This window comes from Canis lupus, chromosome 16 (genome assembly GCF_003254725.2).
Source record: "Canis lupus dingo isolate Sandy chromosome 16, ASM325472v2, whole genome shotgun sequence".
NCBI lineage: Eukaryota > Metazoa > Chordata > Mammalia > Carnivora > Canidae > Canis > Canis lupus.
The window spans coordinates 12,815,305-12,831,605 of NC_064258.1; the positions used below are offsets into that span (position 1 = coordinate 12,815,305).

General features: G+C 40.8%; 2 protein-coding genes and 1 long non-coding RNA gene across 4 annotated transcripts in view; 2 read left to right on the top strand and 1 right to left on the bottom strand.

The window, feature by feature from the left end:
• NUP205 (nucleoporin 205) overlaps nt 1-9,172 on the top strand; it is a 79,473-nt gene extending 70,301 nt beyond the window's left edge. For both annotated transcript variants that reach the window (XM_025464130.3, XM_025464131.3), the window contains 7 exons: nt 2,184-2,312; nt 2,532-2,658; nt 4,211-4,377; nt 5,925-6,048; nt 6,483-6,611; nt 7,183-7,256; nt 8,826-9,172. In XM_025464130.3, the coding sequence (XP_025319915.3) occupies nt 2,184-2,312; nt 2,532-2,658; nt 4,211-4,377; nt 5,925-6,048; nt 6,483-6,611; nt 7,183-7,256; nt 8,826-8,978 (903 nt within the window). In that variant the 3' untranslated portion in view covers nt 8,979-9,172. The remainder of the gene's footprint in view (nt 1-2,183; nt 2,313-2,531; nt 2,659-4,210; nt 4,378-5,924; nt 6,049-6,482; nt 6,612-7,182; nt 7,257-8,825) is intronic.
• A 3,985-nt stretch (nt 9,173-13,157) lies between these two features.
• On the top strand, nt 13,158-13,811 carry LOC112670450 (thymosin beta-4-like). Its single transcript, XM_035699516.2, has one exon. The coding sequence runs from the start codon at nt 13,254-13,256 to the stop codon at nt 13,386-13,388; it is 135 nt and encodes a 44-aa protein (XP_035555409.1). The 5' UTR covers nt 13,158-13,253; the 3' UTR covers nt 13,389-13,811.
• Nucleotides 13,812-14,247: 436 nt separating this feature from the next.
• On the bottom strand, nt 14,248-16,117 carry LOC112670452 (uncharacterized). The gene is made up of 2 exons (XR_003142961.3): nt 15,806-16,117; nt 14,248-14,453 (listed from the first exon to the last, which is right to left on the bottom strand). It is a non-coding gene; the product is annotated as an uncharacterized LOC112670452 (long non-coding RNA).
• Nucleotides 16,118-16,301: the final 184 nt, after the last annotated feature.

Consider the following 16,301-nt stretch of genomic DNA (forward strand, 5'->3'; position numbering starts at 1 on the left):
TTAGATCTTTTTTTCTCCTTTTCTTCTGCCATATTATATGGACATTTCTCATGCCTCCCCTAAACTCAATATAATTATATCATAGTTTTGATTAGATCAGTATTGTTATTTATGATTAAGTTTGTGCAGCTCCATTATGTCATTCCATGTGATACGTTACTTTTATATGCAACCTTGTATTTTCCCTAGAGTGAGTAATTGTTTCTTTATTTGCTTGGTTTTTATGTGCTTATTTCTAATTTATTCCCAAGCTCTCTCGCAGTTGTGTAATCTCCTTTTAATATATTCAGACATACTAGATAACTTGTCAACTAGATATTTATCACATTCTTTCTGGGAGCCTCGTGGCCTGCTTTGATCTGAGCAGCTTCACTTTTGTTTAGCTGCACAATATTAATTTATATATTAGAATTTATATTTTATTGTTTTTGATATAGTAGTTTTCTCTTTTTTAAAAGATTTTATTTATTTGAGAGAGAGAGAGCACAAGTGGGGGAGTAACAAAGGGAGAGGGAGAAACAGGTTCCCCACTGAGCAGGGAGCCCAAAGTGTGGCTCCACCCCAGGACCCTGAGCTGAAGGCAGATGCTTAACTGACTGAGCCACCCAGAGGCCCCAATACAGTAGTTTTCTTAACCAGTTCTCTTCGTGAACTGTTTTTTCAAGTTTCCAAAATAAAACTGCTGTCATCAATTTTGTGTACACATTTTTGAGCTATAGGTTAGAAAACATAACTGGTCTCACTAGGCCCAAATATACATACAGAGTACATGGTGAGTCATTATCAAACAGCACTCCAGAAAGAGTTGCACTGTTACCAGCCGAACTCAGATACTCTTTTATTTTTTTCTTCTTTTTTTTTTCTTCTAATTTTTCTTGTTTGGTAGGGAGAAAAAGATATTTTTGAGGCTATTTCACAAGGTGACCTCTAGAAATGTGTTAGTGCATCTTGTATTATCTGTAAGGGTAGCAAACAGCAGGTAATATTTTAAAAATAGATACAACTATTTTGGCAAAATACATTTATATTGTCTTATTTTTTTTTTAAGATTTTATTTATTCATGAGAGACACAGAGAGAGAAGCAGAGACAGGCAGAGGGAGAAACAGGCTCCATGTAGGAAGCCCGATGTAGGACTCGATCCTGGGACTCTGGGATCATGCCCTGGGCCAAAGGCAGACGCTCAACTGCTGAGCCACCCAGGCGTCCCATATATTGTCTTCTTAATATGTTTTGGCTTACCAATCTTATTATGTAAACTAACATCAGTTTACATAAGCTGTTTTATATTATATCTGTTTGTGTCTGTATGTGTATGTAGGTGTGTGTGTGTGTGCCATGCTAGTTTTAAAGTACGTTTTTATGGTCCACTTTCTATGTGCAGAGCACTGTATTACTAATATAAATATGATTCATTCATTGTCTCAGATAATCTTGACCACAATCTGATAAGGTAGTAATCACTATTTGTATCCTAGGAATGTGAGCGTTGAGACTTGTGGAGGTTAAGTAACCTGTTTCAGGTCTCATAACAAGAGGTCAGGTACCTCCTGTTGGAACCCATGTCTCTGATTTCAACCATTTAGATATATTGTGCAAAGCTTATTCTTTCCCTCCAAGAACCTTAGGAAGAACTGTATTGTCAGGGGAAAAGTACCAACATTTCAAGCAGATGACATTTTCATTTTATCTGCCAAGGCTCCCTGTGTGTTCCCACCCCCTTTCTGAAGTCCCAGAAGCGGCCCTCAGTGAAACAGCCTTTAAAGTTGAGCCTTCATAGACAAAATTATGGATGTGCTTGTTACAAAGTGTCTTCTGTTTGCCATCTCATTTTGCTTCTCAGTGTTTATCAACTTGTGTTTATTTAATGGGTATCTACCCAGGAATTATTTGGTGTGAAACAGAATGTTCTTGGCTAATGCTTACAATGTAATGGGGATTAACTGCTTAAAAGAAAAAAAGAGTGATGTTCTTTTAATGAGTTGACTGTCAAGCAAATAATATTTGCAAATAGGTGAATTTTAATAGGGCTAACTTTATTTGCCTCAGTTGGAAGTAAGAAATTAGACCCTTTAAAAGGTGATTCCACTCCCGAATGAGGTTTTCTTTATGTCTCGCCAAGAGAGGTCACTGATTTTAGACCTAGCCAATTAAATATGAACAAAATATCTTTCTCTTTCTTAGCGCCAGTGTTTAGGACTACTAAGCCGCTTTGGAGGCTCTGACAGACTGCGCCAGTTTAAATTTCAAGATGAAAACGTGGAGGGAGATAGAGTGAGCAAGAAAGATGAACTCGAACTGGCCATGCAGCAGGTGAGAGGGGTGGGCATTGTATATACGTTCTTGAACATGTGGTTTTATATTTTTGGAAGCATATGATAAAGATACCAGATGTGAATGATTTTACACATTGATTTATAATGTTGTAATTTTAGAAATTGATTTAGTAACTTGGTTCTCCTTCAAATCTGGAGTTCCATGATATTTGGGCATTTGGGGAATTAATATTTTTGTTACTGTTTTTCCTTGTAGATCTGTGCCAATGTCATGGAATATTGCCAGTCACTCATGTTACAGAGCTCCCCCACATTCCAGCATGCCATGTGTCTCTTCACCCCGAGCCTGTCAGAAACCATTAACAGAGACGGACCTCGGCAAGGTGAGTGGACTTCTTTCTTGCTGTAATTGAGGATTAAGTTGCTGTGATTAAAATAAGCTCTAGATGGCTCCAGTGAAATGCAGCTCTTTTCTTTATGTGTAATTAGTGGGAAAATTTGTCAATGACTTTAAGAAAGATCAGTAAGGAGGTACTGGTGTCAGTCCTGTGGATAGGTTAGAGAGCTCAAGAGGACAGAGAAATTCAAGATTTTCTAAGGATAAATTTCAAAGAGCTTTGGGTTTGAATAGTATTTGAGACCCCAAAGAAAGTATCTAAGATGGGCAAGTAAACTAGCTGGGTGAAAAATGTACAAACATAACAGACGGTTTATGCGCAAGATCATGTTAAGCTGAAGGTAGTGTCTGAATTGGGTCTCGTAGTATAGCTCCAAATTTCTGTATCACAGCAAAGTAAAGTGTGGATGCTAAGTAAACTGACATAGTCTGTGATTTCCTAAGGACCCAGTAGGTGAGATCTGGAATGTGAGGGTTGTGGGTTGATGAAAGCTGTTATCCCATGGGACCCTCAGAAGACAGTCTATTCGGATGTTAGTGGTGCTTGCTCTGTGATTTTTCTGCAAATCATTTTGTCACATTTTCATCTTCAAGATCTTATTTTCCCTGAAAATTGCTTAATCACATAAAAGATTTAGTAGGATGGTGTTATTAAAGTATATTAGTTTAACAGTATCTAACCACTGTTTCATGTAAATGGTGCCAGGAACTAACAACTCTGTGCAACTCCATTATAAAGTGTCCAAGGGGCTCCGTTCTTCCCCCTTGAATCTTTTTTTTTTTTTTTTTAAGATTTTATTTATTTATTCATGAGAGACAGAGAGAGAGAGGCAGAGACACAGGCAGAGGGAGAAGCAGGCTCCATGCCAGGAGCCTGATATGGGAGTTGATCCCGGGTCTCCAGGATCATGCCCTGGGCTGAAGGCAGCGCTAAAGCGCTGAGCCACTGGGGCTGCCCCGAATCTAACATTTTAAAACAAGTTAAGTTGAGCCTGATCATAACATTTTCAAATGAAATTATAGTTTTGTCATTTATTCTTCAAAAACATTAATAATCATCACTAACAATTAAAATTTCACTTGCTTTCTTTTCACTTTGAGCCTGTCTTTCACATACTAGGCCATTCTCCGATCTTTAATACTTGATGAACTTTATGAAGCCTAATATATATTGGTCTTTATTCTTCCTTAGACTCTTTAAAGATTTAATCAGCAAACTTAACCTTTGCCAGTCGTAGACACAGGAGGGGGTGGGTTTGTGGTAGATTCAGGAATATTCATTTGTAGAGAAGCAGTTTAAGCTAGCAGTTAAGAACAGAGACTGATGATGAACTGCCTAGATTTGAGTCCCAGATCACCATGGCACTTCACCACTCCTCTGAACTGTCAGAAGTATTTAAAAGTAGTTGTGGGTTGGTTTTAATAATAGTTTACATGCCCTTCAGTTCTGGGCATCCCTTGTTTTAAAACAGGTCATTTGAAATTCATTTAATATTCTTGTAAGTGGAACATTCTGTTTTTATTATCAACTCTATTAGATACCCAAGCTCCAGTGATTCCATATTGGCGCCTGCCAGGTTTGGGCATTATTGTCTACCTGCTGAAACAGAGCGCTAATGATTTCTTCAGCTATTATGACAGTCACCGACGGAGTGTCAACAAGCTACAGAATGTAGAGCAGCTTCCACCAGATGAGATAAAAGAGGTATGAATCTTATAATGAGCCATGGAGATTTTGGAGAATCCTTGCTTTTCCTAATGACCAAAATATTGGTGTCCGACTTGTGTGTAAAGATGATGTATGCAGTGATAAAAGGGCTTGAAATGATGCCTCTGTGTGGTTTGAAGAAGAGTCCTCCCCGTAGCACCACACCTGGTAATCAGGGCAACACTTGAATGGAAGATGGTGAAGTGCATCTGTTCAGGAACACCACCTGCTACCCTTCAGTAGAACGGCAGCTGGCTTTTGAAGTAGAGTTTTGGTAATTCATACTCTGAAATCTGTGCTGAGAAACCTGGGTTTCTGTTGCAGATGCTTATTCAGTAGAAGTGATCCCTTAAGTAAGAGGTCTCTGTGTCTTCAGCATCTTCAGTATCTGTTTAGAGAATTTTTCAGACAAATGGGATAGCATATAAGACTTGACTGCCTGCCCTCAGTGACCCAGAATCATTCACCGATATTGTAGCTAAAGATACTGAGTCGCTAGGCTTACATCCTAAGTAGCCACTTTCTCTCCCATCCGGCACAGCTGAATGACACAAGGCATACCCTGGCCGGTGCTGAAGCTCCCTGGTGGCCCGTGGCAGCCTAGATGTGGAGCCATTTTGCCATTCCTCCTTTGCACCAACTGTCCTGAAAAGCTCCACATTACTCTTCAGAGTAGTCAAAACCTCCTCCCTCTTGCCTGCTTCCAGCAATCATAGGGAGCAGTTGGTGGGTGTTTCTGATGTGCCAGACAAGTTCTGTTGCAATACATGAGGCAGATAGTGTAGCCACTCCTATTTTCTCAGATGAGGAAGTGGAGGCCCTGGAAGTTTGAATAATTTACCCAAAGCCACACAGCTAGCAGGTCCTGAGGCGGGAGTTACTGATGAGGTTCTAGTAATCCCTGAAGTGGGGGGCTTTACATCTGGCAGCCCTTCCCCAACACACGTAGCTTACGGGTGACACCAGCACTCGCCAGAGAAACGGCAGCCTTCCTGGCAAGTGTGCGGTGCCCTCCCAGCCCCACTTCAGTTTGCCTTCTGTCCAACCCAGCAGCTGAATTTTGAATCGGACCGCAGTGCTTATGCCAAACAGAGGTGTGATGAAAGGAGGTTCTGGTTGATGAGCCTATTTTAGTTAATGCTGTAGAAATCGGCTTTTACATTTTCTTCAGAAGATACATGACAGCTGTTACAGAAAATCTCCATGGCGTTGTTAGACCCACGGCCTGAAAAACCTACTGTTGAATTTTGTTTTAGTTTGACAAGAGATTCAGGGTTGGTCGGCCCCTCAGCAGATTGGAAACATCTGTTACAGAGATAAGACCTTTTGCAGAAATCGGCAGAGGAGTCTTCATTTGTGAATTCCACTACTTTGGCTCTCGGTTTTATAAAGTTACCAGCTTCCTAACCAGATGATAACTCTCATCTGCAGGAATGTTTAAACTTCTTTGTTTTTTTGCAGGGCCTGTCATAAGTGACCCTCTCTTCATGAAGTTTCTGTTAGTTTATGTAATCGCTAATCCTGCGTTTGTTTCTGATTCTCAGTTGTGTCAGTCTGTGATGCCTGTTGGTGTTGAGAAAATCTCTACTGCCCAGAAATATGTTCTAGCAAGACGGCGTTTGGTGAAGTTGATCAATAATCGAGCCAAACTGCTTTCCCTCTGTTCTTGTATCCTTAATGAAGTCACAGTGGGAACTTGAGTGGTGGTGACCTTTAAGAAAATCTTTAAATGCGGGAACTGTTTACTGATTCTCACACAGCAAAACTGTATAAAAGGGACATATTGGGACATGATTTTTTTTTCCCCAGTAAGTGCCAGTGCCTGATCTATTTCCAAATTGAAATTTTTGTTCAGAGTAGCTAATAATCCTGATAATGTCTACAGTCACTCTGGACGGGAGGCAGGGACAATTGTTGACTGTGCTGGTGCAGCACCCCATGGTCCCTGACTCCTTCCTCTGACCACAGTTTGCTGCCTTCTGGGGAGACACCTTCAGTGGAAGGTGGTGGGTATGTCACGAGGTAGATCCAGCTCTCCTCTGTTTTCCTCCTCAGAAACTGGTTTGATGAGATTGTTTTCCTTTAGTCAGAGCTCTCTGTAGTTATCATAGAGACCTGCCTATTTATTCTTTGGCGCCATCTGGAGTACTACTTGTTACACTGCACGCCCACAGATTCTCAAGATTCCTTGTTTGCCTCCAGAACCTTATTTAAAAGCAGAAGACTACAAGGTAAATTTTATTATGAAAATTAGTGAACCATACACACCTACAGATTTCAGTGCCTTGAAGAACTAGTTACATTTTTATTTACTTCTTCTGTTTCCAAGTTACTGAGAGTGGTTGGGCAATGGAGAGCTACTTACTTATTAGATAGAGCTGTTTCTTGTATTTTACGTCTATTCATGGAAGATTGGGTGGAGCATAAGAACATCTGAGATACCGCTCTTCAGCTTCTTGCAGTTAAGGGCTGGCCAGCTCCAGAATTCCCTGGTCACAAATAATTTTCCTAAAGAATGGAAGTGGGTCAGCCTAAGCTGTGATTCTTATTGCTACATTGAGCCTCTTTGAGCCATGAGCATATATTGGATCCCTTAGTGGGAAAGAAATGGAAGAAAAGCTTATGAATCCTGGCCTAGACCAGTGAAATGCTCCCCAAGGGCTTATACTTACTGGAAGTTGAGATAGATTTCTCAGCCTTGACCCATGTGTTTCATGATATTGGTTCATTATCTTCAGGTTCTTCTACTGTATGGTAGATACATAGTTGTAAAGCTGGTTTGACTGTGTCTTTTATCTCCAGATTCCTTCACTTCAGAAACCAACCTAGATTTTAGAAGTGGACTGACAGGAGTGAGCCAACATGACTTAGACCAGGTGAGGTTCTGTTCTCATACTCTTTTTCTTTTTTGAAAGGAAAAAGGAAAAGCCTAGTATGTTAGTAAGATGATGATTTTCAAGAGTTGTGTACAAAGACCTGATTTTATTTCTAGCCTGGCCACCTAACAGCTACGGGACTTCAAACAAGTTACTTTTGAGCCTCCATTTCCTCACTGAAGGGAAGGATAGTTCAGCCTCAAAGTGTTTTTGTCAGAATGAAATGAAGTTTCATATGTGAGGCTCCTAGGGCTGTAGTGCCTGGAAGGACCATTATGAGAGTTCAGTCGTTAGTAGGTATTGTGTTCTGGAAACTCCCAGTTTCTAGACTTTGCAGACTTCTTAGGCACAACGTGTCACTTAGCACTTAATTTTTCAGAAAATAATTTTAATGGAGAGATTATGAATAGCCATTAAAAGTTCCATTGCAGGAGACTATAATACTATATATTATGTACTTAGTAACCTCTTGACCAATAATGTTGGAATGATGAAGAGCATTCCAAAAACAAAGTGAAAACCTCATATGAATCTAATAGGAATGTTAGGAACAAAGCAGTTAGCAGGGTAGGCATGTTAGATAAACTGAATTGCAACTAGATTTGCTGCTAGGCATCTGAGTGTCCGTAGCCCTAATGAGATAAAGCCTGTGCTTTTCCCTAGTCCCTCTTGGTCACTGCCTTTCTTAAAGCTGAGGGTTGAGTTTATCCAGGAAAGAGTATTCTCCAGACCATACCTACCCAGACGTCATACATAGCGTGCTCTCATCCCAGCCCTGACTACTATCTGCCCCTTAGTTGACTTCATAATGTAATTCATATTTTGGCTAGGTTTGTTTAGGGAAGTCAATGTTCAATGAGGCCATGGGCAGAATTAGCCAAATAGATCTTTCAGAAGATGTTTAATAAATATGTGTTGAATTAATGACTAGACTAATTCTGTTTCATTAGACTGTTCTATTATAAAGTTAAACTATAGGGTTAATAAATAACTTTCTCCCTCTGTGCTTTGATTTTACTGCAAAACTGAAGGCAGGTAGATTCATCTAATTTTTTACTCAATTTTAGTGTTTCAGGATAATGCCAAAAGAATCCATCTGAAACTACTTATGCATTCTAAAATACATGAATTCTAAAGTGTATACCAGGCTCTTCTCCTCTCTTTATATTCTTTGAAAATATACACAAGCAATTTTTCTTTCTAGTTGAAAAATCAAGTAAAAGTAAGAGCTTCTTTCCACCTTACCTGTTTCTTTCCCTAAAGGCATCCACTCCTAACAGCTTCTTGTATCACCCTTCAGGAAGTGTTTTTGTGTATATGACTATATATCAACAGCATCCACATTTGTTCCTATTTAAAATTTTACACATTTATATAAGACAGGAAAGGGGGGAGAAACAATTTCATACCAATAAATTCTAACATGGAAATGTAAATGTTTAATTAGCTACATGAGGGAGAAAGGACCACATTACAAAAATTCCAAGGTATTTTAAATAGGAAGACATAGAATAAAAGAAATAATTGAGACTGTAATTTTAATAATAACATCATCTGTATTACCTCTAGCTTCAGGCTGATGCCATCAACGCTTTTGGAGAATCACTACAAAAGAAACTTCTGGACATTGAAGGATTGTACTCAAAAGTTCGATCTCGCTATAGTTTCATACAAGCTCTAGTCAGACGTATCCGAGGCCTGCTGAGGATATCAAGGAACTGAGGGCCTGTGCTTATACTCTTCTAGGGAAGAGATGAATTGGGGGAAACTGTCCCCTTTTTATAGATTTGTTTCTAAATTATGACCAAAAAATATTTTGCTATTTCTTTCTTTATATATGGACATCTTTTCTGTAAATTTCTTTGCCTGGTTCCAAGCTCACTAGTAAAAAAATAAATACTTTTTAAAAAACAAAATATCTGGTTAGTCTTTTGAAATTTGACCTAGAAAATGATCAACATTAACGGGAACCTAACAAACTTTTCACAGTGGTGTTTTCTCATTAGGGATATAATTCTGAATGTTCTATTAAAGGCATAATCTGAAAATTCCAATTTTTTATCTTTTTGTTATCTATATTCCACTTCTGTGATAATCAGGGTTACTCCCTGGGGTAGAGTGGACAATAAACTATGGCTGTGCTCTTTCACAGAACAGTGTATGTAAGGAGCATCTGGGTGGCTCAGTCCATTAAGCATATAGGTCATGATCCTATCATGCTGCTATAGCATGCTTCAGCTATAGGTCATGATCCCCCGGGTCCTGGGATCAAGCCCTTCTTCGGGCTCCCTGCTCGGTGGGGAGTCTGCTTCTCCTTCTCTTTCTGCCTGCCACTCCCCCTGCTTCTCTTTCTCTGTCAAATAAATAAACTATTTTTAAATAAATAAGTAAATAAATAAATAAAAGAATAGTGTACTCAGTACTGTGAATGTGTTATAGAAATGTCCCAAGAAATGAAGCCATCTCTTTCCTAATTTTTTTCTTTTCTGCATGTAAATGACTATAATAATTTGCATTCGTTCCTTAGAAATGATTGTTAAATTTCCCAAACTAATCACCTACCAATATTTCTCATGTAATTAATATGATGGCTACAGTTAGGGCAAAAGAATGTATACAATGATCACTCTACCTCTTGCCCAGTTGTATTTATGTTCAAGTGACTACATCATCTCAAAGTCCATTTTCTCCCTTTCTAGCCAATAAGTATTTCAGCCCAATATGTAGGAGAGGTTGCAGAAAGGGAGAGTCTTGATTCAGGCAGTAGCAGAAAATTTATATGTAGTTATACAGTGTTGGTTTTTTAAAACAAACTTTTATCATTTCCATGACCTTTTAACAACTTTTAAAAGGGCTCTGCCATTGTTATATTTTGAAGTGAATTAACTGCCCACCATTTATAAACATTAGTCTTTAGCTGGAAAGCATCCTGCTAATAAACAGAAATCATAGAGGAGTGTGAATGCATGAATAAGTGGGCCCACCATGGAGTAGTAACTATAACCCTGTTTGGGCATATGGTGACCTGTACCATCTGAACACAGACAGGAGCCCAGAAAGAATCAGAAAGGAGCCTGGAGCACAGAATCAAAGCATTTTTTAAGCCTTGGGAATGTGAAGGTAAATGGAAGGTTAAGATTTTTAAATTCACTAAACTGTTTTCTTGTTTTCCCATCATTTCTTCAAAACTACAGCAGAGTGGAACGGAAATTGGACACTGGAAAATGTGTGGGGAGGGAGGGCATTGAAGGATTGCAGCTGCAGGTGTGTTGCCTAGAAGACTGGCCAGAGATGCTATTTGTATAACAAATCCGGAGGGAGAAGCTCTCAGGGCCTGACTGGCATGGTTACCTGGGATGTAGAAAGGGGCTGTTAGGTGCAGCTTGTGCTCTGCAGCAAAGCAGAGGGGGTCAAAACACTGTAGAACTTTGGTTTTTAAGTTTTAGCATTTAAAGCGTAGGTTCATCTATTCCTAAAAAATACTAAATAAGCAAGGGATCGTAATACAGCCTCTTCGCTGAGTTACTGTGTTTGGTGGGATAAGAAAAAAAGGTGAGTTTATTATTGTATTTTTCATAAAATAGTGTTGTATAAAAATGTCTGAATTTTATCTTGAGCTATAAAAGCTATTCATACACAATTGAGCCTTTTCTAAATATTTGTTTTCCCAAGTTATTTTGAAAAATGTCTCTTCACAAGAGTTGAAAGAAAAGTACAGTGAACCTGTAGCTTCACCAACCGTTAACATTTTGCTCATTTGCTTTATTTTTTTTGTATGTGTATATATACTGGCTTTTTCCCCTTAACTGTTTGAAAGTAGATTGTAGACATCATGACACTTTATCCATAATATTTCAGCAAGTATTTCCTTCCAAATCATAATACCATTATCACACGTAAGATGTTTGCTAATAAAGTGCCATAAAATTTTCTAATATTCAGTCCGTATTCAAATTTCAGTTGCCCCCAAAATGTGCTTCTAGAACTTTTTTTTTTTTTTTTTACCCAAAATTAAATCAAGAATCACATTACATTTAGTTCTCTCTTGTTTCCTTGATTCAGAAATGGTTCCCCTACCTTTTCAGGGGAGAGGTGTTTAACGTGACATGTTAGCTGTTTTGGAGAAGGTCCCCCGGTTTTTGTTTTTTCTAATTCAGGTTAAACATTTTTGGCAAGAATACAATTCTGTGGGTGATATGCCTTCAGTATATCATATTAGGAGGTACATATGAGTTTGTCCCATTATTTTAAGTTTGCTCAATTAAGGTAGTGCTTGACACACCTCTCCATTGCAAAAGCTGTCTTTTTTCCTCTTGTAATGAATAATTTGTGGATTGATACTTTGAGACTGAATTTGTTTCCATAAACCTTTTCAGCCATTGATTTTACTATGTATTCAAATTTTTTAAATTGTGTATGGCTTCAATCATACAAATAATATAATCAATATAATAAACATGCTGATACCAACTCTACCCTCATACCATATAAATTAATCAAATCTTAAAATTAGCCATATTTGCTCAGAATTATTTTTTAAAGGAAATCTATTAGTAGATACATTTGGGCTCCTGTGACTCCCTAATCCCAATGTCCCTACTGCCCTCCCATAGATAACCTTTGTCAATAATTCATTGTTGAATTTACCATTTATGTTTTATGCTTCCACTACATGTGTGTTCATAGGCATTAAAAATAATTGTTTTGGGCAGCCCCGGTAGCACAGTGGTTCAGCGCCGCCTGCAGCCCGGGGTGTAATCCTGGAGACCCGGGATCAAGTCCCACATCGGGCTCCCTGCATGGAGCCTGCTTCTCCCTCTGCCTGTGTCTCTGCCTCTCTCTTCGCTCTCTCTGAATGAATAAATAAATAAATAAATCTTTAAAAAAAATAATTGTTTTACAGGGTTTTTTCAAGTAATTCCAGTTAACAGCATGTTATAGTAATTTCAGGTGTACAATATAGTAATTCAGCACTTCCATACATCACTTGATGCTCATCACAACTGCACTCCTTAATCCCCATCACCTATTTAACCCATCCCTTGTTTTATAGGTTGTTAATATTTATATGTATGATAGCATACTATGGAACAGTTTGCAGTTTGCTTTTTTTGGTTCAACATAGTTTTTTAAAAATAATTCCTCGTACTCTATTATAAATAGTGGTAGTTATTGTATTTTACAAAGACACTAATTTATGCATTCTGTTGTTGGTGGGTTGGCATACATTTAAATTCCCAGTATTTTGCTATTACAAACATCGCTGCAATGATTATCACACATGTCTTCTTGGATGAGACATATGATGGGTAAGAAGGTCTCTGGATTACATAGGGGTACGTTTTTACCAGGGATGATCCTACATTAACACATCATAATTGCCCTAGGGTTCACTCTTGGTGCAGATTCTTTGGGTTTGGACAAATGTATGACATATATCCATCACCATAATATAGAGTATTTTCACTGCCCTAAAAAAAATCTTACGTTCTGCACTCTGCTGCTCATTTCTCCATTCCCGCTTAATCCCCACCCTCATAAGCAATTATCTTTTTTATTGTCCCCTTATGTTTGCCTTTTCCAGAATTTCATGGACTTGGGATCATATGGTATGCAGGCTTTTCAGATAAGGTTCTTTCACTTAGTAATATGCATTTAAGCTTCCAAGTTTTCATGGCTTGATAGCCCTTTTTTTTTAAGCACCGAATTATATTCCATTATCTGGATGTACCACAGTTTGTTTAATCCACTTACCTACTGAAGGGCATCTGGTTGTTTCCACTGATTGAAGTTCAGATCTCGTGGAGTTTAGACCAGCTAGCTAGAAAGGGAGTGAAGCCAGAGGGGAGCTCACAGCTTGTAAGAATATGCAATAGCTGAGAGACTGGAGATCTGGCTAAGGTTAAAGAATTGGATTCGGCAGCGACCGCAGCGCAGACCGGATCCCTCTCCTCTCTCCAGCTCGCTCGTGCACCGCGCTCCGCTTCCTCTGCAACCATGTCTGACAAACCCGATATGGCTGAGATTGAGAAATTCGATAAGTCGGAATTGAAGAAAACAGAAATGCAAGAGAAAAATCCACTGCCTTCGAAAGAAACGATTGAACAGGAGAAGCAAGCAGGCGAATCGTAATGAGGCGTGCGCCGCCAATATGCACTGTACATTCCACAAGCATTGCCTTCTTATTTTACTTCTTTTAGCTGTTTAACTTTGTAAGATGCAAAGCGGTTGGATCAAGTTTAAATGACTGTGCTGCCCCTTTTCACATCAAAGAATGGAGAACTACTGACAACGAAGGCGCCTGCCTTTCCCATCTGCCTGTCTGGCTGGCTGGCAGGGAAGGAAAAGAACTTGCATGTTGGTGAAGGAAGAAGCTGGGTGGGAGGACAGTGAGATCTAGAGTAAAAAACCACGCTGGCCCAAGGTATCTTGCAGGCTGTTAAAATGCAGTTTAATCAGAGTGCCATTTTTTTGTTCAAATGATTTTAATTATTGGAATGCACAAATTTTTTAATATGCAAATAAAGTTTTAAAACGTGAAAAAAAAAAAAAGAATTGGTAAAACCGGGGATAAGATTTGGGAATATGATACTTCAGAGGTGGAGCAGGTCCAGTAAATGACGAAATGTGAGTATGAACATGGCGGTGGATTGCTGAAGTGGTGTGAGGATGAAGGTCACTGGAGGTAAGGATTCTGGAAAATACAAGTGTTATGTGGCCTTGGGAGTCACCCATGATTGTGATAGCTTGGCAAGGCTGAAAGGAAGGCTGTTAGATGCCAAAGCCTTTAGTAAATGAGGGGACCATTTGGGAAGTCAATAGATGAAGGTATGAAGGGATAAGGGGAAGGCATGAATCTTGAAGTGTTTTCATCTGAGGACATTTAAGTAATAATCTCAAAAGTAGCAAAAAGAATTCTGCCCTTTGCCCCCCTTCTCCTTGTAGTTATTTGGGGGTATAAGAGAAAGAACCTTAGGAAAGACCTTAGAAGAAAAGGCTTCCTTTCAGGCTTTATCTGTGAGAAGGGGTTAAGGTTTTATGCAAGAACTTCAATAAATATTAGGTTCAGAGGCTGCACCAAGTCCTTGCTGGACACTGAGGATGGAGTCATGAGTGGAATGGAGTCCTCATCCTTACGTAGCTCACAGTATGGTGTCTTGCAACACAAAATGTTTCACAGGCCGCTGCTAGCATCACCTGGGAGCAATGTAGAAATGCATAATGTCAGGCCCCAACTCAGGCAACTGAGTCAGAATCTACAGTTTAACAAGATTTCCAGGTGACTTGAATGCACATTAATGTTTGAGAAGGGGGGGGATCCCTGGGTGGCTCAGCGGTTTGGTGCCTGCCTTTGGCCCAGGGCACGATCCTGGAGTCTCAGGATTGAGTCCCGCATCAGGCTCCTGGCATGGAGCCTGCTTCTGTCTCTGCCCACCCCCCCCCCCATGTCTATCATGAATAAATAAATAAAATCTTTAAAAAAAAAAAAAAGTTTGAGAAGGGGCGGCCTGGATGGCTTAGCAGTTTAGCGCTGCCTTCAGTCCCGGGCGTGATCCTCAGGCTCCCTGCTGAAGCCTGCTTCTCCCTCTGCCTGTGTCTCTGCCTCTCTCTCTCCTCTCTGTATATTCTAATGAATAAATAAAATCTTAAAAAAAAAAAAAAGTTTGAGAAGCACTGGTCAAGATTTAACCAAGTCACATTTTAATCTAGAAATGTTGGAAAATGAAGTGTGTTAGAGCCTCCTACCAGTACCTCTTACATCTTGGCAGTCACTTTAATTCAAAGAGATCCTACTCCTCTAGTTACAATGATCAGAGAGCACCTGACACTAACTTGGCCAATCAGCATTGCTTTCCCAGGTATTTGAAAGTGGTAGGGAAAGAGTGATCTGGTTTTTCTATTGTTGGATCATTTAATGAGTAAACTCCAGAAAGTTACAATGATCATATTCTGGAAGCGGGTGGGGGGGGTGGGGGGGGATTAGGCAAAATGAGAACAATGAAGCAGATCTGGGGGGGGGCGGGGAAGAAAATGCTGCTTAATTCCAGGTAGCCTCCTTATTCCCCATCGTTGCCCGTTGTACCTTTATAATAGACTCCCATATGGCTTAGGTTAATATGATTTGGCTGTTGCAGCCTGGAACCAGTTTCTACTTAGTGTAACGAGTAAGGGTGAATTCCGAAGTCTGAGAGCAAGGAGAAAAGGTGTTCTTGCTTTCTAAGGGTGTCAGTGGAGGCTGTTGAGGGTGAAGACCAGGAGCAGGTGGTGGTCCCTCTGTGTGGAGACGGGATGGAGAGAGGTCTTCTAGAGCTCACTGTCCACCCCTGACCCCTCACGTTGTCTCCTTTGATTCCCACAACAGTTCAACAGGGAGCTGGAATCAGTCTCATTTACAGACAAGGAGAACAAACTTGAGAGAGGTTAAGTCACCAGGAAGCAAAGGCAGCCAGGAACTGGAGGAGACTGCGCCTGACTCCTAAGGCCTCTAGCCTACCTACTTAGGCACCTGTCCCCTACCAAAAGTGTTCACTGCAGTTTACACAGCACACCTGGGGCACTTTTGAGCCGTACAGCCCTCCTCCCCGTAGATTCTGCATGGGGGCCCGGGGTAGTTGATGTTGCAGAAGCGCCCCGGAGGAGTCCGCTTTGCAGCCCTTCCAGGCCAAGGAGCCCTAACCCCGTCTGTGCATCGGAATCGCTGGGGGTGCTGGTGGTCCTCTGGATCCCGGAGGCCGACGCAGGTCTGCAGAAGCTGGGCTTGGGGACCGCGGGCCTGGAATGTGCAGGTCAGGCTTGCTTTTCGCGCTTCTCCTCGAGGCGCCCAGCTCGGGCGGTAATCCCGGGGCGCTCCTGCAGGGGGCGCCAGGTCGCCGCGAGCGGCGCGGGGCGGGGCGCACCGCGAGGGGCGTGACGCAGCGCGGGGTGGGGCGGGGCGGGGCGCGTGGCGTGACGTGACGTGACGCGGGGTGGGGCGGGGCGGGGCGCGGGGCGGGGCGTGACCCGGAAGCGCACGGCGGGTTCCGCCCCTCGCTCGGAGCGGCAGGG

Bases quoted from the DNA above. Each gene is read 5' to 3' on its own strand.
- LOC112670450 (XM_035699516.2), top strand. From the start codon at position 13,254: ATGTCTGACAAACCCGATATGGCTGAGATTGAGAAATTCGATAAGTCG.